Below are 21,941 nucleotides of genomic sequence, written 5' to 3' on the forward strand. Positions count from 1 at the left end.
GTTTAGCCAATCTCCTGAGTTCGTTGGCAAATACGTCAACCTGTTTGCCAGTCCACTTTCCTTTCCCCAGGCGAGCGTACGCTTCGAACATTCCGTCTGCAAAGGCCTCCATCAAGTGGATTTTTATTGTTTCCACGCTAAGTTGGTCCCTTTCTTCCATTTCTAAGTAAGTGCCAACGCCGGAATATCTGGGTACAGCGGTAGAAAACTTGCTAAATCATCTATCCTGTGGAGCTTTGCAACCAACTTCATCTTCTTTAACCAAGCAACTACATCCGTGTCACTGCAAAAAGGTTTGACCATATTGCTCGAAATACGGACTACACTCATTTTTTTTTTTTTTTGTTATGGGCTGAAATAGCTTGTAGCGTGATGGAGGAAAAAGACAACAGAACAAGAAGCAAAAGGGAGAAAGGAATACAGCGACCTTACCTGTCGCCCGTAGCGAGATGAGTGATCACTGACCAGATCAAAACACGACCTTTAACACGCACCATCTCTGCTCGAACTGCACACATATACTCGGTGTCATGCCTGCCTGTCCCTCTTCCACCAGCCCCTGCAGTTTTCACTTCCGTTTGCCTCATCTACAATCCTCTCCACCAACACCACATAGCTAGCTCATCATAGCTCATCACAGCCCATAACACCACAATCCCAACAAAAACAGGGAATTCAAACAGCTATTTGCGAAAGTCTGCTTTTCCAGTTTCAAGTAAGAGTAGGCGGGGCACAATGAGTAATATTTACTACATTTTTGACTTTGAAGAGAATACATGTTTTTTAAAATGCTCACCACCTTGCCAAAACTATATCAGCAAAGTAAAGACCTTCTCTAAATACAGTAAAATCTATAACATATTCAGAACATGATTTCAGAAAATTATCTTTGTTCTCTTTGAGCATATAAAAGTCAAATTTATTGGGACAAAATGGGTAAGACATGACAAGGTTTCAGTTCTTCAAAATTAAATTGAAAAAAAAAAAAAAAAAGTCAGACACATAAACATCCATCCTTAGACATCGGAAATGTAACAAAATTTAAAATATCGTGGTCAAATGAAAGAGGATTATGAAAAAATCACTCAATATTAAATTAGTGAAACTCAACTAAATCTAAAAATTCAACATAAGATATTTTTATAGCTTCTTCACCAAAAATTATCCAGATATTTTATTAGTTATCTTAATTACAATTGGGTCAAATTTGAGAAAAAGTTTCTTGAAAATAGTACCTGTCACCTATGTTTCAAACTTTCAACTGCAATAACAATACTATACTGACCAATTTTTACTCTCAACTATGTAACCTGTACTGACAAAATTTTACTCCCAAAGATGATGCAATGGTACAAAATAAGAGAAAATAACAAGAAATCAGAAAATATTGATTTCAACCCAGTTACCAATTTTGCCCCACTTCCATATACTAATTGCAAGTGTTTGACAGAATGACAAAAAATATATAAAAAATAAGGAAAAGGTTCAATTTTAAGAAACATTTGAATATATATGCAATAATTCTAAACCTGAAAAAGAATGCTTTTAGCTGTTGAAAGATGTGATTTTATAATTAAAACTAAACTCAAAAGTTTTCTTTACTTACTTGCTTTCAAAGTCTCACTGAAATAAGTTCAGAATTAGAAATGTGTGTGTGTGTGTCTGTTCCTTTAACCACTATTGGGCAAGCCAAGGTCAAGCCCAGTCATACATTGAAAGAATTTGGGCCAAGAGACAATAACATTTTTCTATCAATCTCTTTATCTTTATATAAATTTATATATACTTACACACACACACACAGATTCACAGGTGCATACATACATACATTTTCAGGAGTACTCTGCTGTTTCCCTTTTCTATCCCAAAAGCAGCTACAAATTTCCTTCAGAATTATAAGTGCTTTGGGACTATAAACTGTTTTTTAACTGAATTATTTGATGTCTCTAAAGTGGCTATCATAAAAGAGAATCCATTACTTTTTTTAAGAAGTCAAGACACCTTTGTGTATTGAAAGAGAACCTCTTCATGCCTAATTGCTGGGAGATGGAGAGGGCCTTCCTATATCGAGTGCTACATATCCTTCCTAGTAGTGGCCCTCCACCAATATCTAGATGCCTGGGGCAATTGCCCCCCTACCCATAAATCCAGCCCTGCCTTGCATGGCTTCTTCCCAAAGAGAAGCTGTCTCACACAGATTCTGCAGCATTATGACTGAAACAACTAATGAATAATTCAAATATAAATGAAATATGTCTTGATTTTACAAAGGCTTTTGACAAGGTTAATCAGAGGATATGTCACAAGCTGTAGAGATTTAGCATAGTTGGAAAATTGGGATAATGATTACATGAATTCTTAAAATGCTGAAACCAAGCTGTAGCAGTCAAAGGAGCCCTCACCAAGGAGCACAGGGATATATCATACTATAAACCAAATAAATCCTCAAGATACCAAAGTAAAAATTCTAATCATCCTAAAAATATAATTAATTTTATTATTACATATATCTCACTCTATATTTTGAGGTTTTCTACTAATGAGGATACATTTAAACAGACTGAAAAGTACTGTCGGGGCCAGCCTTAAGCCAACTGGACCGATTGCACCCAACTAGGCCCCCATGTTCAAGAGGGCCACATTCTATACTGTGACATTTCATAAAGGTGGTCTCCCTGAAATCTTTTAAAAAATTCTACATGGTTTTTCAAAAAAAAGAAAAAAACATACTTTCTACACTTTAGCAACACAAGCCCATTCATTCAAAATTGCTTCTGTCAGCTGCTGAATTTGAAAAAATTAAGTGTATTTTTAGTGTAAAGGACAATATGTATGTTTGTACGTGAATGTTTGGGAGTGTTTATGGGGATGTTTGGGTAAAATATTTGTGTGTCTGTGAGAGTATGTATGAGTGAATTGTATGTATATATGTGTGCATATGTTTGTGTATGTTAGTTTCTATAAATATGTTTAATTTGGGGGAAACATTTTATTTCAATAAAGTGTATTTTATATATATATGTGTGTGTGTGTGTATCTTTAATTTGGGGGAAACTTTATTACTTCAATAAAGTGAATTCTGTCTGTCTGTATGTATGTATTAAAAAAAGTAAAATGCTAAAGGAGTGTGAATGTGTAAAAGAATTCAGTACTCAGTATTTTGGCTACAATGGTTAAAGGTTGAAAGTTCAATTATTTTTGATAGTGGTTTGGTTGAGGTCTTTGTATTTATGTGTATGATTCTATGCATATGTATTTTTATTTTGTGGGGAATTGTATACTCAGACACATGCAAGCATGTGTATATGTATAGTGGGAGTGAGAAAGATGGGGCAGATGAGATAAAATTTCTTTTCTCTTGTTTAAAAGAGGAAATCTCTTTGAAATAGCACCCATTCAGGTTTTGAACAAACAGCTACACACGCGCACACGGGGCTATAGGGCAAGACATTTGGTGTCACACACTGGTGCTAAATCCAGAAACATATAACTAAGAAACAAAGTTCTTGCCACACAGACAGTACTGTGTCTTACAACAGAGCTTCTACAAAAAAATAATCAGTAAGTTTATAACCAGCTTCCAAAAAATTCTAATTAATAATTATTATTAATTTGCATTTTATGTATATCTCTTTTAGCATAACAACATGCAACAAATAAAAGTTTCTTTGGGATCTTGTAAAATTTCTTTCTGATTTTTGCCAGAATATTTTTAAAAGGCGTAGTTTAGATATAGTTTAAATTTATAGTTTAACAACACTCAACTCGATTTCAGTGAGAAATAATGGTTTTTCTTCGTTTTATTTTTTCCTTGTGTTATCTACTGATCTCATCTCCTAATACACTTTCTCATATTTTTTCCAGTGCTATCAAGTAATCCCAGCTCCTAGTACACTGCAATGCATTTTTTTCCCCTTTGCGGCATATTAGGAGAGCAGAATAGTGGCTGTTTTTTTATGCTTAATAACTACTATTTCTAGCATACTAAACAACCACGTTGAGGACTGGCTGCCTTTGAGTGTATTTAAAAGAGAGAGAAAAATGCTTTACATGACAAATTCTAATATAATTGTAATCTATACCACCTGAGACATATATGTAGAAAATTTTATTAACAAATTATGCAGGTTTCAAAAAGTTACCACACACACACATACACATACACATATACATATATATATATATATATACACACACACACACACATATAAATATATACATAATATGTGTAGTATATATGTAAGTAGGAAGGCTGACAAATCACAAACCCCTTCAGGTAGATGGCCTTGCTCGATCTGTACAAAAGGCATGGGTAGAAACTCCATACAATGTACCCGGTATAAGCTATGGACAGATAAAAGGTGCAGCAATATCAAAGGAAATTTAACCAGGAAGACATTTTTTGTGTGTGGCAGATGCACAGGGTTTAAACCCTGAAGATGTACAGAAAACAGATTCCATCACATGCCAGGGAGAAAAACTAGTAGCTGACAGCATATAAAAAGCACCATCCAAACATGGCTGATGCCAGTACCCCGACTGGCTCCCATGCCAATGACACGTAAAAAGCACTATCCGAACGTGATGACAGCATGATTACAGGTGAGACATGTTCCTGGATATACATTGTAACTCCATCAATTTGATAGCTACCTAGGTGACCAAGTCTGTAGTGGGGGTAGTTGCTCTGAGAGTGTAGTGGCTAGAATAAGAATAGCCTGGATAAAGTTCAAGGAGCTTCTATCTCTGCAGGCAACTAAGAGCCTCTCACTCAGGATGAAAGGTAGACTGTATGATGCATGCGTGCGAACTGCCATGCTACATGGCAGTGAAACATGGGTCATGACTGCTGAAGACATGCGTAGGCTTAAAAGAAATGAAGTTAGTATGATCCGCTGAATGTGTAATGTCAGTGTGTATACACAACAGAATGTGAGCGCCCTGAGAGAAAAGTTGGACATAAGAAGCATCAAATCTGGTGTGCAAGAGAGACGACTGCACTGGTATGGTCATGTGTTACATATGGATGAGGACACCTGTGTGAGGAAGTGCCACACCCTAACTGTGGAAGGAACCTGTAGAAAAGGTAGACCCAGGAAGACATGAGATGAGGTGAAGAATGACCTTCGAACATTGGGCCCCATAGTGCTGAGCAACCTCCACAAAGTAAGAAGTGATGTGCCACAATCATTCCCATCACCAGAGCCCCCAGTGGCCCACTGGAGCACCACACTGGAGAAGATGATGGAAAAGGTCAGTGTAAAGATGCAGCTCAACCTAGCACCATTGCTAATGGGAAAGGGTTCAGTAAGGCCACTGCTGCACCCAACCCAGCCTGCTGATCCTCGAGCATAAATTACATTCTAGTACAGAAAAGAGACCAGAGTGAAATTCTTCACACTAGAGTGATGTATAGTGATATATGCCACTCAGACCATAGTTTTGTCCCTGCAAACTCAGTCTCTACTTCAAACCAAAGGCCAAGAGAGGTGGAGCTCAAAGGAAAAGGTTCCAGGTGAGCATCCTGCTATCAGCTGAAGCGAAAGATAACTTTCAGGCAAACCTCCAGTTAAAGATCCCACAGACCCCTTCCCTGAAGTGCTTTTGGAACACCTAAAAACAGCCATCCTGAAAAACCTCTGAAGAAATACTGGGCTTCTCCACAAAAATGAACAAGGACAAGTTAAATGAAAATAACTAAGAAATCCAAAAACTACAAGCAAAGAAAAGATCTGCCCACTGTGCTCACCTTGCAAACCCATGCTACCCTGAGAAGAAAGCAGCCTTTCAGTAATGTGAGTGCAAACTCCAAGAGATTAAAAATGAGAGATGGATAAAACTTGTCAAAAGAACTCAGTTCAGCACAGACACTGGCAACCACAAGATGTTTTATGAAGCCCAAAAAGCTGTGTATGGTCCAACACACCAGGTCCAGAGTTCATTGCGCAAAAAGAAAGATGTTTTCACAGACAAGGCCTCCAACTTGCACCAGTAGTCAGAGCACTTTCAAACTCTCTTCAGGGCTAACCACTCAGTCCAAGATATGGCAATGCTTCATATCCCACAGCAGCCTTTTCAGTCAGAGCTGGATGAAATTCCCTCCCCAGAGACAATCAAAGCCAAAGAGCAACTGAAAAGTGGATAGGCAGCAGGAGTTGGTGGAATCCTGCCTAAGACACGGAGGGGTGGTGACAGAACACTGCACTCAAAACTCCACAAGCATTTTGTCTGCAGTTGGGAGCAAGGCAAGATACAGCATTTCTACAATGCTGTCATAATCACCCTATATAAGAACAAGGAAGAGAAGTCTAACTGCTCCAGCCACAGCCTTACTCTCCATTGTAGACAAAGTTCTTGCCAGAACCTCCCAGGGTCTTGCTGTGGCTTCAGGGAAGATGGGGTTCCACCAATGTGGCAGGGGGTGCAGACAGTGAGGCAGGAAACTTCACATCACCTTTGTTAACAATGCTAGGGTATTTGACACTGAGTGGAAAAGGTCTATGGTGAATTCTGGGGTGTCTTGGATGTCCCACCAGGTTCCTCATCACACACACACACGCACGCATGCATGTGTGTGTGTGTATGTTTATCATTATCATCATTTAATGTCCATGCTGGCATGGGTTGAATAGTTTGACAGGAGCCGGCCAGCTGGGGAGTCCTTCAGACTCCAGCTGTTTGTTGCGATATGGTTTCTACAGATGGATACCCTTCCTAATGCCAACCACTTTACAAAGTGTGCATTTATGCAGATCTGGCACGAGTGCATTTTGTGACACTGGCACCTGTAAAGGACTAGCTTGTATTTATAGATGACAGCAATTTTATTTAGCTTGGAGAGTCTTCTCAAGTACAACAAACTGACACAACTCCTGATTCCTTGACATTTCTTCAGTGAGGCCCACTGTCTGAAGATCCTTTCTCACCACTCTAGCCCACATCTTGTTGGGTCTACCCCTTCCATAGCTTCCTTCCACAATTAGAGTTCAGCACTTCTTTATGCAGATGCCCTCATCCATATGCATCACATGACCAAACTAGAACAGTCTTTTCCCTTGCACACAACATCTGATGTCTCTTATACCCAGTTTTCCTCTAAAATCACTTACTCTGTGATACGTGTACACTGACATTATACATCTAGAGGAGCATGTTGTTTCATTTCTTTCAAGCCATCATAATACTTCTGTTGTCAAAGCCCATGTTTCACTGCCATGTGACATAGCTGTACATACACAGGTATCATTCAATCTGCCTTTTACTTTGAGGGAAAGGCTCTTAGTTACTAATAAAGGTAGAAACTCTCTGAAATTTGTTCAGCCCATGTTTATTCTAACAACTACTCTTTCAGAACTTCCTCCTCTACTGCTAACAAGTAACAGAAGCTATCTACTATTTCTAATGATCTAATGATCTCCTCGAACATCTGACATTTTTAGTGCTTATTGTACCTGCAAATTTGCCACACACCAAAACTATTTTCTTTGTTAACCTTCCTGTAATACTGCTACACTTCTTATTTGGCTAAAGCTTGCACTGGGTACAACATATGGAGTTTCTTCCAACACCCTTCTTACATATCAAGCAGGGCCATTTCCCTGAAGGGGTTTCTGATTTGTCTGTTTTCCTACTTACTAGGACTTTGGTTTTAGTTAAATTAACTCTAAGGCCCTTAGATTTCAGGCCTTGCTTCCACACCTGAAATTTCTCTAGGTCAGGTAGTGATTCAGCTATAAGAACAAAGACATCAGGCTAGAAGAGCTCTCAGGGGCAGCCAGTCTTTAATTCCTCTGTTAAGGCATGGAAGACTAAAATAAACAAGTGGGGACTGAGAATTGATCTTAGATGAACTCCTACCCATACACTGAATTCATTGCTATATTTGTTGCCAACTTTCATCTTTCTGGTAGTAATGTGGAAGCTAGGGCTAGATGAGTGTTTAGTGAGAGCTGTCATGCTATGTACAGGGATGCTGCCAGTAAGGTGAAAGTTGGTATTGTTGTCTCATGCAGTGCCTTATGTATGTATGCATCATCATCATCATCATCATCGTTTAACGTCTGCTTTCCATGCTAGTATGGGTTGGACGATTTGACTGAGGACTGGTGAACCAGATGGCTACACCAGGCTCCAATCTGATTTGGCAGAGTTTCTACAGCTGGATGTCCTTCCTAACGCCAACCACTCCGAGAGTGTCGTGGGTGCTTTTACATGCCACCGGCATGAAGGCCAGTCAGGAGGTACTGGCAACGGCCATGCTCGAAATGGTATATTTTACGTGCCACCTGCACAGGAGCCAGTCCAGCGGTACTGGCAATGAACTCGCTCGAATGTTTTTTCACGTGCCACTGGCACAAGTGCCAGGAAGGCGACGTTGGTAACGGTCTTGCTCAACTGGTGCTATTTACGTGCCACCGGCACGAAAGCCAGACAGTTGGTGCTCTGGCAACGATCACGCTCGGACGGTGCTCTTAGAGATTTACTGGTACTGGTGCCATCACGATTTCGCTTTCGCTTGCCCCAACAGGTCTTCACAAGCTGAGTTCAACGTTCAATGAAGACGTTGGCATGGGTGCCAGTCTACAAATTTAGTTCGATTTCGATTTCACTTGCCTCAACAGGTCTTCGCAAGCGGAGTTTAGTGTCCAAAGAAGGAATGTAACGCATAAGTGGGCTGGTTACATCCCTGGCAGAGGCCTTGGATTTTGGTCTCACCTGGCTTACCGGGTCTTCTCTCACACAGCATATTTCCAAAGATCTCGGTCACAAGTCATTGCCTCGGCAAGGCCTAATGTTCACAGGTCATGCTTCACCACCTCATCCCAGGTCTTCCTGGGCCTGCCTCTTCCCTGGGTTCCCTCAACCGCTAGGGTGTGGCACTTTTTCACACAGCTATCCTCATCCATTCTCGCCACATGCATATATATATATATATATATATATATATATATATATATATATATATATATATATATGCATACATACATAAGGCACTGCATAAGACAACAATACCAACATGAGATGGGATAAAACCCAATGACCTGAAGTTATCCATGATTGACAAAATTGTAAGAGAACAAGTAGCTCAAATCCAAACTCCCAAATTATGGACAATAAAAAATCCTGCTATGTTGTGCTGCAGTAACTGTGCAGCAACAAATAAAAGTAAGAGACACTGATCCAGGATAATAGCCAACCTAAATGGATTACCTCTCTCCAAAATAGCATCAATGGACTCAAGAAAAACATAAGACAGTTGGATACTATCATCAATTGCAAGGCTAAAAATGAGTTCATGAATCACCAGTTACAACTGCATGGTAGGTTCTTCAAATTGTATGAGAACTGCCGCTGGGAAACACTCACATGAAAAGTTATCACCTTTTAACACAATCTACGAGTGGTAAGTGAAAAGCTTCATTATTGTAAAAAATTAGATGAATGGAAAATGAACTGAAAGTTTGCCCAGAACCCACAAGCTGTATATCACAGTATGAAAAGCAATACCATCAAGGTAATAAATGCTCCTCCTCAAGAAGACCTAGAGTCATTCTGGCAGGGAATCTGAAATGTAAACAAAGAACACAACTGTCACACAGCATGGTTAAACGACTTACAAAGTAAATACTGTGTAAATGCCTTTCCCAAAACATATAACATCACCACTGGAACAATCCTGATGGTTATAATGAAACTGTCAAATGGAAAATCACCCGGAAGAGACATGATAGTAGGCTACTGGTACCAAAAGCTCATGTTCTACAGAGAAATTCTCATGAACCTATTTATAAAAAAACAATGGATGCTGAGCTACATACACCAGATTGGCTGATGGCTGCACAGACCACTCTTATTCCCCAGGAGCATGTGGCCAAAAAACTATAGGCCCATAGCATGCTTGACTGCTATGTACAAACTGTACACAGGTTGTCTGAATATATTTCTCCAAGAAACAGATGATGTGATAACTGATGAACAGTTAGGAGGAAAGAAAGGAGTCTGGGGTAGTGCTGAATAGCTCCCCATCAGCAAAGCTGTCCTTAAGAAAGCCAAGCAACATCACTGCAGTCTTTTAACAATATGGCTAGACTACAAGAAGGCATTAAACTCTGTACCTTACTCATGGATGATAGAATCACTACACTTTGCCAAAATACCAGCTGCTATAGTGAATGCTATGGTCCACACAATTATCACTGACAACTACAAAAGCAATACCTGTTGTTACAAATAGACGTAAGCTATCAACAGGCATATTCCAGGGTGATAATAATGCTGTTTGCACTGGCAGTTAACCCCTTGTCAGCCCTGTTAATAAAATGCCAAGGCTACATGCTGGGATATGCAGAAAAGAATAATGCCACCCACACATTTCTTGTTGATGACCTGTTGTATTCTGGTAATATGACTAGCATCAAGAGACAATTAGAACTAGTCACATTCTCATGAAATATAGGAATGGAGTTTGGGCAAGGTAAATGCTCATACATGGTAGTCAACTGAGGAAAGATTGTTGACCAGGCAGACAACATGTACATCAATGGCTTGTCTATCTCTCTTATCCTTAACCCTTTCGTTACCAAGCCGCCCAAAAACGCCCGTAATCACCTATTCATATTTAAATGAGAATATCTGAGCAAATCTCGTTAGTACATTCGTGAAAACACGTGATTATTTGTGTAAACAGTTCAGCTATAGTTTTGTACGACGATCGACGTGTTTTTTTAATTTGTAATTCTGACAAAAAAATGGATACAAATTTTATTCTGTCAAGCAGCGAGTCAGAATTTGAAGAATTTTTCATTGAAGACCTTGATAAAACTAACTCTGTAACCAAAAAAAAAAAAGCATGTGGTATTTGATAATGAATCTGATGTTTCATTTTCCGAAATGAAAGCAGTGAATCCGAGAGCTCCGATGATAGCGATAAAGAGAATGAATTAGTACCTGAATGGAGTGAAAATTTAAAAACTCTATCAGTGATTTTTCTGAAGAAACTGGACCAAGTCACAGTCTTACCCAGGAGAGTAAAGCTTTAGACTATTTCTTTTTGCTTTTTCCGATGTACCTATTTGAATTGATTACGGCGGAAACAAACCATTACGCTGAATGTAAACAAAGCGTAAAAAAGGATAGTTTGTGGTTTCCTACAAACTTGAATGAAATTAAAGCATATTTTGCCATAAATATTGTTATGGGCATTAGAAAGTTACCGAGAATAACAAATTACTGGAGTAGTGATGAACCCTTTGGAGACGAATATGTCTCAAGTATAATGACGAGGACACGGTTTTTAAAATTGACTCAATATCTACATGTAAGAGACACGAACAGTACACCAGTACGTAGAGAACCAGACTTTGATCCCTTATTTAAAATAAGACCCCTCATTGACTGTGTTCAAAACACATATAAAACAGTTTATAGACCAGGGAGACATTTATCAATTGATGAGGATATGGTGGGCTATAAAGGCCGAGTGCGTTTTCGACAGTATATGCCAGGAAAGCCCACAAAATGGGGGATCAAAGTTTGGAAGATTTGTGAATCAAATACTGGGTACTGCTCTGGATTTGAATTTTATATTGGCAAAAGAGACAGTAATGAATCCAGTAATGTGCACAACTCTTCTATAATAATATTTTGTTGTATACCCAATTGAATATTAGCTAATAACCCATTTTCTATAGCGATGTTTGAACAAAAATTTTAATAATTTTATATTTTGTTGAATTTACCTGTATTTACCTGTAATTAGAGTCACTTTGTGACAAAAATTTTGGTATAGAATTGGTTGAGAACCTTTCCTTAAATTATCTTCCAAAAATCACATTAATATGTTGATAAATAAAAAAGTTAGAGTTGTTTAATGAAACCAGACTAAATTTATGATTATGTTAGAAATTAATTGAAACACATAAGGAGTGTATTTTGGTTAGAAATATGGTAACGAAAGGGTTAATGATGAAAGCTACAAGTGCCTTGGAATCAACGAGAACGTTGCATACATTGGTGCTGAATAACAAAATAGTACTTCTGTAGACTCCAGAAAATATGGATCCTCCAAGAGATGGATATGCTTTCACTATCCAGGAACAGGAGATAGCTACTAAAGAGGGACAAAGATACCACTAAACCTCTAGGTTGTGATAAAAAATGTCAGCTTTACTATACCAGGGTGGAAGATATCACCCACATCATCAGCAGCTGCCTCAAAATGTCTACAAGATACTAACTGCCCCTGAAGCATGCTATAGTTACAAAGACTATTTACAATGCTATCCATAGGAAGGACTGCCCTGATGTATAAATCAAAGGCATGTCAGAACCAGCAAGTATTCACACCTTTAAAAACAAGGAATACTAGTGGAACACCCCAATAAAAAACATCAATTCAGTATATACATAACAGACCTGATATGGTTCAGTTGAACAGAGAATAAAAGTCATACACTGTAGTAGAGATCAGTTGCCCAACAGATGTGAATGTACAATCAGAAGTCCAGGAAAAAGAGAACATATATGGCGAACTAATGTGGAACATACAGCTATTGTATCCTGATTATAAATTCACATTTGTGCCTATCATCATAAGAGTGTTCGGTTATTTACTAAAAGATTTGCACAAAAATCTAGAAATAGTTGGTTTCACAGAAAACGAGCAAAAAGAAACTGATGTAGATTCTCCAAATCCAATGTATTAGAGGTATAGTGAAGATTTGTAAAGCTTGGCTTCCAAGTTGGCATCATACTCTTGCTTGATGGGGCTGGGGTTATTCCAAATTAGTGGTCCTAGAGGTGTCATTATGCTTAGAGCTGACCAGGTCCACCAGTACTCTCTATTATTGGTAGTTCTCTACCAACCCCTCTGCTTCCTCCAATGTAACATCGAACCTCTGGAGATCTTCCCCAATCATGTCCTTATTGACCTGGAGTATGCAGACAATAACCACCCTATTAGGCAACTCAATCGACCAGCTCAAGGATGCAATGATGAGAATTAGCAAAGCTTGTCCTTCAGGTGAGTTGGGTGAAGACCATGCATGTTGGAGATGGCCTCTCCATATTGGACCCGATGTCATAGAGTTTGTCAGCTGCTTCATCTACCTGGGTTCCATAGTCACCAAACTGCAGACATAGTCCAGCCGCTAGGCTCACGAACACCCTATGGAAGCCCCTCTGGCACCCCTACTTTATTTCCCAGAAGATGAAGCTCTGTATCTACAATACACTGGTACTCTCCATTCTCCTCTATGGATCAGAAACGTTTCCCCCACCCCTAGAAGAACTGGCCAAAGAGGAGATTTGCAAGACATTCCAAAAATTCTCCACCTTGGATTCTTATGTGAATTTATGCACACACTTAGATGTATACATCAACAGTTCAACCAACACACAAAATCAAACATATATTGGGTCATCCCATAAATAATGCGGTTTTTTATACTTCTTTTATTTTTCAAAATTAAGATATACAAAGTTCTTTTTTAATTTGGTTCTTTTTCAATTTAAAATATACTCTCCTTCATTTTCTACAATGCTCTTCCATCTATCTGGTAGACTTGCAAGGCCCCTCTTCCAAAATTCACTTGTCTGTGATGAAAAATACTCCCCTCCAGTACTGTTCTGACCTTGTCTACAGAATTCATATTTTTTCCATCCAAATGATTTTGAAGACTGCGGAATAAATGATATTCAGATGGGGTAAAGTCTGGTGAATATAGAGGGTGGGTCATCGTTTCCCATTGAAACTGCTCCAGTCTTTGGAATGTCATCCTCACTGTATGTGGCCGAGCATTATCCTGATGGAAGAACACCTTTTGTCTTGAAACCAAAGATGGTCATTTTTCTCCTAGCAATGACTTAAGCTGCTCACAGTGGATCTCCTTTGTTATCACTTGCTTTGGGTTTAAAAGTTCAAAGTGGACTAAAACCTTTCATATCCTACCAAACAGATAACAACACCTTATGTGGATGAAGACCTTATTTAGCCTGGAGTGCCGGTTTGACATTTTCATAGAGAACCCATTTCTCATCACCTGTCACTAGTCAGTCTAAAAAAAGGTTCATTCGTGAGACGTGACAGTAAAGAAGAGCACACATTCACTCTCTGCACGCGGTTAGACTCGGAAAGTTTGGGAGGAACCAACTGACCCAATTTGCTGACTTTTCTAATGGCACACAGCTGTCGCTGGATGGTTGAATGACCAAATCCAAGCTTCACTGCTAGTTCCTCAACAGTTACGATGGGATTTTGTTCCACCAGGGTTTGCAGGACATCCTCATCAAGCTCTACTGATCTTCCAGGATGAGGCTCATCTTCTTGACTGTAGTTTCTGGCTCAGAATTTCTGGAACCACCATTGACACTGGCTTATGCTTATTGTCTGATACCCATATATATTCCTTGCACCTTCAATTATGCTGTTTCTTTTAGTGAACTCATAAAATAAAATATGCCAAATATGCTCCTTTGTCACTTCCATTATAGCTTCGAAAAAATAACTTAAAATTGAACTGCACTCTTCAAAACTTGCACTAAGAATATGTACAAGGTAAAATTACTACCTGCTTTTATAATAAATTTATGCAGATAGTTTATTCTGTCCCCCTCCAACTTTTAGTTCATGTAATTGAAAAAAACCACATTATTTATGGGATGACCCAAATTTACAAATACTGGGAACTCTCTTAACTCAAAACACCTTGTTGATTTGTTAGTGACTGGCTTGAACTTTCTCGAAGAAAAATCATACATACATACATACTTAGGCTTTGCAAGACCATCACTGAAGACATCATCCACACTATTGTCAACTGTGAGGAGAATGTCTTCCAGATATCTTCTCATGAGGCATAATGCAGTGGCTGAAATGGTCTAGAACAGGGTAACAAAGAAGAAAATACTACAAATGAAGTTAACCATAGTGAGACTGATAGGTCAAAAGAATACTAGAACTTAAAAATTAAAACAATCAACAAGTTAAAACACAACTGGCCAGATATCATTAAGTGGGACCACAAAGAAAAGATATATTTGGTTGTGGAAATCAGCTGCTCTCTGGACATGAATGTAATTAGAAAAATACAAGAAAAAGAGCACATCTATGAACCATTGATAAGGATTTTGCAAATCCTGTACCCAAGATACACTTTCAGTTTCATACTTATTATTATAGGAGCAACAGGAAACATATCAACCCACCTGAACTAGGGATCTTGGGGAGAGAATGTAAATCCTTAATTCATATGCTACATATGATCACAATATCTGGGACTATAAAAATCTGCAAGACCTTCTTAAGATTTAAAGAATGATGGTTAAAAGAAGTTCCTTCTGTTCACAATCTTGCTACCAAGTAGGTGACCAATCAAAATTTACTCTAAAATTAAAAAGAGAAAAAGAAGAACAGACAGACAGACTGACAGACATACATACGGGTGTAAAATGTGTGTGCATGTTGTTTACATCTTGATAACTGCCCAACTTAAAGCCACATTGAATAAGAGATCTTTTACTTGAAAACCAAGTAATTTTAGTTCAAGAAAGGGCATCATGCTATAAAGCCTCAAAAGCATAGTCTTCTAACTAATGCAAATACAGAAACATGGACATAAAAATGTATTTTTCTTGCTTTTCAGAAGTTAACAGAATGAATGATTTTGTATAAAATGAGTAAGACAATAAATGGGGGAATAAGATATTAATATCTAAGACACCTCTCATCACCATGTTTATCTTGCTCTAGATTTTGTATGGGATACACAGACACCAACAGAATGAGGGAACTCCATGAGTGCTTACCATACTTACCCATGCTCTCCGTATGGAAAGCCTGTTGGGGAAGAAGGAAACATGTGAGAACTTTTTGACCAGTACGTTCATCAAATTCAGTCTGAAATTTGACCATTGGTTGCGCTTGATTTTCTGACAGCCATAATGCACTTAGGTTCAGGTTAGCAACTGTGAAAGGTAAATACTCCAACCTAAAGAGAGAATATTGGAAATGATTACATTAAAAAATATGTAAATAAATATATATAATGGGAGGCAATGATAATGATGAAGTTTACACATAGGTCAGTTCTGATTTAACAGATCTACCATGAAAGATGAAAATCTAAAACTCAAAGGCACTGTGTATTTATTTTTTATTTTTTTCCTGTTCATGGTTTACTCTTCCGTTGTAGTAGAGGTAGAGTAAAACCACACACAAACACACACAGCATAAAACTACACATGGACACTCTTTATCTGTGTGCTGCATACCATTACATATACATCATAAACATGGACTACCAACCAGAACATTGAAAATAAATTAATATCAACATAAAAAGCCATGGAAAGGAGAAAGCTGAAGATTAAGAAAATGGATAAGTGGAGAAACAACAGGATAAGAGTAGCAACAGGCTTAACAGTCTTTTGTGGGATGTGTTTAGAAGAAAGGAAAATAGATGGAATAGCAAACTGAGTGGATACCATGTCCAGAAAAAATAAAGAGGATTAAGACCATGCAGAGGTTGGAATGAAGAATTTTATTAAATTCTTTGGCATCCAAACATGAATGAGGAAATATCAGACTGTGGCTGATGGAGAGAACATACTGAGGCCTTTGTCCAGCAGTAGACTGAAGATGTGAAAAGATGATGATGTGCCTTGCATAAGGCTATAACACATGTAAATACTTGAATGCAAGGACTTTAATGTAGACAAGAAGGAAAAAAGAAAATATTTGATATTGAAAGCAGAGTATAATTTTTTTAATATTTTAAACTGAAAGTCTAAATTTCTTTACTCAGACTTTTACAGCTATGATTGTCAAACAAAATCTGGACAATGAAAGTGGAAATTATTCAAGGGAATATTCAGAAAACACAAGCAAAAGCAAATAGGAAGCATTTGATTGGCTACATGTGTAAAGATAGGATTGTACACATATGCATATCATCATAATCATCATTATCACTCTCCAGGCTAGCATGGGTTGGATGGTGCAATAAGGACTGGTAAGCCAGAGGACAGTGTCAAGTTCTACAGTTAATTTTGGCATGGTTTCTTTGACGAAACAACCAGCCCAACACCAAACACTTTACAGACTGTACTGAGTGCTTTTTACATGACATCAGCACTGGCAAGGTCAGCTAGTAAGACAAAGACTCTTCAACTGAGGGGGGTGGGGTGATATCGAGGGTGGTGGCTTTGTGCCAGGTGATAAGAGGTCAAACTATGATAGCAGGACAGAAACAGGTATCTTGCTATAGAGGAGATATATAGTTACAAAAGTTGGAGAGAGAATGAAAAGATGGTGGTGATGTGCCAGGGCTTGGCCTAAAGGTAAGAGAAATGGTGCAAAGGACTGGACAGGATGCTTGAGCAGTGACTTCACAAGACTGCAAAGCAGCGAGTGAGGAGGAGATGGTGAAATGCAGTGATTGGTGAATACAGGTATATAGGAGAGCAGCAGGATAGCAATGATAGAGGATCTTTCTGATTTGGCGGACACCACTTTTTATTCATGTTTTATTTAGTGTGTTTTCTACCGAAACACTTTAAAACTTCGTATACTTGTATATTTTGTCTTATAGAACAGAGAAAAATTTTTATATTTGAAGTTATTTCATGTTAAAAATTGTCGTATTTCGGTAATTTCAACCAATCACTGACGTCTATTGATGTGAAAACAATTACTCCTGTGGAATGTAAACAAAACGTTCTAGCAATGTAATGGGATCTTTTCCCTTGAATAAAATTAGTGCCGTTGTTTGTCAACAACAACTATTGGCGGTACTGTTATTTATGACATCGTTCGTGCATTTGTACTGGTTTTAGCTTTAGGATTTTAGGGTTAGGGTTTGGGTTAGGGTTATGAGTATTTTTGCCAAATACTCATAACCCTAACCCTAACCCAAACCCTTACCCTAAAATCCTAAAGCTAAAACCAGTACAAATGCACGAACGATGTCATAAATAACAGTACCGCCGAGAGTTGTTGTTGACAAACAACGGCACTAATTTTATTCAAGGGAAAAGATCCCATTACACCGCTAGAACGTTTTGTTTACATTCCACAGGAGTAATTGTTTTCACCTCAATAGACGTCAGTGGTTGGTTGAAATTACCGAAATACGACAATTTTAACATGAAATAACTTTAAAAAGATAAAACTTTCTCAATAACACTAAGAGTAAAAGATGTTTTATATGATACATTCTACCAGTGTCCCAAGTTTGAAAGTGTTTCGTTAAGAAAACAAGTGGCACCCGCCAAATCAGAAAGATCCATGATAGAATTTAACTTGCCAGTAAACACTCAGTTTCATACTCAATTACACCTAGCTTGGTTGATAGTATAGTTGCTATCAATCATTATAAAATGAGAAAATTGTTCCAGAAATAAGAATAACGTACATCAACACACCAATAGAATCCCCATTCCTTCCTCTGTACCTTTCTCCTAAAGACAAGTTTCAAATGTCTAAGTAGATAACATAAGACTCCCAGTGTAGTTAACTCCGGGAATAATTGCTCCTTGGCTAACCCTAACTATGACTGTGGAACTGATCGTGGCAGTGATAATTACCATTTATACTGTAACATCAATAATGTGCAACACCCAAAATTCAACTTGAGTGCTAAAAACTATTCTTATCAAGGTATCTTTGGGTACCAGCAACCACAATGAGTCCAAGCACATGACTAATAGTAATTATAATGCTTGCAATGATCATAACAGTCGTCACAATCTAAATACATGGGGAAATCTGGTGAATAACAACAATTTCTAATTCAAATAGTAAAAGTAATAAAAATAGCCACAGTTGTGATAATAATATTGGTAATGCATCTCGTATTTATACACAAATGATAAATAAGCAATTATGCAATAAGAGAAAACTGAATGTTCACTGAATAATAAATGTTTAATCGAAAATATTGTTTATAAATGTACAGTTATGGCTTCAAATCAACTCTTTGACCAACAACTTCAAATCAAGATTATATAATCGTTCACACACTTTTATGAGAGAAGGCAAAGCAAAATCAACTTCATTGGCAGCTAAAATCTGGGAATTAAAAATATTGCACATTGATTATGAAATTTCATGGTCTGCTAGTAGATATGCTATGCCATATATTGGTAGTTGCAAAGTAGAAAGAATCAATGACAATGACAAATTAAATTAATTTAAATCGAATAATTAGCATTATATCTTCATAACATTAACTATGTTAACACTTGATCTGAAATTTTTGCTAAGTTTTATATTTAATAACTTATGGTTTATGGAATACATTTACTGTAAAAGAACTAAACAATAATTATAATTTTATATAATAAAAAATTAATAATTAGCAATAAATATGTTGTTAGTAAGAAAGGTTAATAAATTCAACTATAGTTGCTTTAACAATCACATTATTAATTATAAAGTAGACCTCAACATATTTTTCTTAATGCTAATAATGACAGTATACTCCTTTTTCTTCCTTAGTATTTTTATTTGTTTTGAAACTTGGTTTAACTACCTGCAATTACTTTTTTCAAACAAAGATTAATTCCTTGATAAAATTGCACAATATACTTTATCGATCATCTTTAATGAAATATATTTTAAATTCAATTCAATTACATATTCTCACTATGGTATCAGTATCATTTATATGACACTAATCTGTTATTTTCTTCAAACCATAACTACCACTAATTTTCGTTTGAAATAATCATATGGCTTATATATTTACATCTCCCTTTAAGTAAGTAGACGCATGTGGCTTAGTGATTAGGGTGTTGGACTCATGATCTTAAGATTGTGGTTTTGGTTCCTGGACCAGGTGATACATTGTGTTTTTGAAATGTATGAGAAGGCAATAGCAGAAGAAGCCATTTTTCAGAAGTCAGAGTGGAGGAGAAATCTTTGAACATGCAGATTTAGGCAAGTGAAGAAGAAAGGACACTGTTGAAGCTGCTCTATAATGATGTCAAAAGGCACCTCTGCCAGATGACACATATTTAGAGGAGGGAAAGAAGGCCCAGGCAGGAGAGCCAGAGAGGGTTTATCAAAAGTCCTTTCAAGTTTGCAAAATGTTCATTTCAAGAGAGCAGAAATAGTAGCCTGATATCTAGCAAGGCACATTTCTACAAAAGATAGTGACTGTCTTTGACATACTCCTATACCACCAATGCAGAGTGTATCAAAACCAATACCACCAGGAGAAAATTTTAATCGTGGGGACTTTTGAATAAAGGAAACTCAGATGTTTATGAAAAAAAAAACATGATCAAAGAGTATCTTGGGACAAGATGGTGTCCCTTACAAAGTCTACAAAAGGTGCTCCAATCAGACCAACAAGTTATTCTTCATTCTCTGAAGAGCTTAGAAAGTTTAGGTGATCATGAGTCATTGGACAAGAGAAAGTATCTACCTTGCCAAAGAGTCATCAACTCTTCACCAATTCAGGCTGATTTACTAAATGTAGAGAGGAAAATATTCCTTGGTATTGTTGCCAAAGGAGTTATGACACTGGATAGATAATGGACACATTGATTGTATGGTACAGACAGTTGGAATCCTTGGTGGGCCAGGTTGCACAAAACACGTGACTATGATCTGGGGTAGCACACAGAGAGCAAAAAGGGAGAAGAGCAGCCTGGCTTTTGTGTGGCTTGATCTGACAAATGCTTTTGGGACAGTTCCACACAAACTGCTTGAATATGCCATGGAACTTTTCCAGATCCCACCAGAAGTTTGCAAACTGATAATGGATTATAACGGCAAGTTCAACACAAGATTTACCACAATGGATTATACAACAATTTGAGGTGAGAATTACAGCTTGGTGTAATTTTCAGTCATTTAGTTCATTATTGGAATGGAAGTCATCCTACAAGGCATAAGTGGCCCACAACTACAAAATGAAGATTCAGTCCCCTAAGAAATGATGTAGCATTGTTGGCTAGTGATGAAAAATCAACGATGAGAATTGCATGCAGATTGGATGAGCTAATAAGTTGGGCAAGAATTAAAGCAAAGAAATCATGCAATGTAACACTCATTGTAACATGCAGAAAAATGTGAAGTATGAGAATACAGAAGACCAACAATAGATGAAGAATCTGGGAAGACTGTATCATGGATCACAGAAGTGAGGAGATGAGAATTCAAAAAATACCAGAGTGGATAACCTCTGAGTCAATGGAAAAGTTTATGGCATCTCAGGAATGTGGGGATGTAATGGGCCACATGCAAACTAATAGGGAAGGACTTGAAAGCAGTGAGTTTAAACCAAACCATGCCATGAACAAGAAGAAGGAAAGAACTACAGTAACCAAACAGAAAAAGAAAGAAGAGGCAAAAGTCACTATATGGAGTTTGTACAATGTAGCCAATAGGGTCAGCATACCACTCGGGAGGAGTTTGTAGTTAGGTGAAAAATAGAATGGAAAGAACTGTCCATAATCAAGGGAGCTGGCCAGAAACAGTTTTCTGATTTGTTCTATGACATGATTCCTTGTTCTGCTAATCTAAAGAGTTGGAAATATGGTGCAAAGAAAGGAAGGCTGTAAAGACAATAGAGCAGCCAGTTCACTGGGAAGGGATCATCAAAACTCATTCTCCAGGAAAAACTGAAAATACAATGAGCTGGTTGAACTCTGTGAAAACATTGGATTGGAAGCAATATGTCTTCCTGTAGGGATAGGTGTTAGAGGATTTGTTGGAACCAGGATTCACTTGATCCCCAGCAGTCTTGGACGAGTTGCAAAGGAGACAAAAACTGGTACCAGAAACCACTGAGAATGCAAGCTATTACATCTAGTTCAAGAGAAAGGTGTAGCAAGAATGAACACGGAAGATGGCAGAAACATCTGGCCCAGAGTTACAACATTTGGTTCAACAACGATTGTGTCATTGTGTGGGAGTTTTGGTGCCTACATTGTAG

At 37.8% G+C, this 21,941-nt stretch overlaps 1 protein-coding gene across 2 annotated transcripts in view; it reads right to left on the reverse strand.

The window, feature by feature from the left end:
* LOC106871622 (protein scribble homolog) overlaps nt 1–21,941 on the reverse strand; it is a 772,291-nt gene that overhangs the window by 472,341 nt on the left and 278,009 nt on the right. Inside the window, exon 9 of one of the 2 annotated variants that reach the window (XR_016241095.1) lies at nt 15,814–15,986. Coding sequence is in view for 1 of the 2 variants with exons in the window: in XM_089349239.1 (XP_089205365.1) it covers nt 15,805–15,986 (182 nt within the window). In the remaining variant the exon portion in view is untranslated. Of the gene's footprint in view, nt 1–15,804; nt 15,987–21,941 lie in introns of both variants that reach the window. The other variant, XM_089349239.1, reaches the window with a different exon arrangement.

Source organism: Octopus bimaculoides, chromosome 3 (assembly GCF_046866305.1).
Source record: "Octopus bimaculoides isolate indiv1 chromosome 3, ASM4686630v1, whole genome shotgun sequence".
Lineage (NCBI taxonomy): Eukaryota > Metazoa > Mollusca > Cephalopoda > Octopoda > Octopodidae > Octopus > Octopus bimaculoides.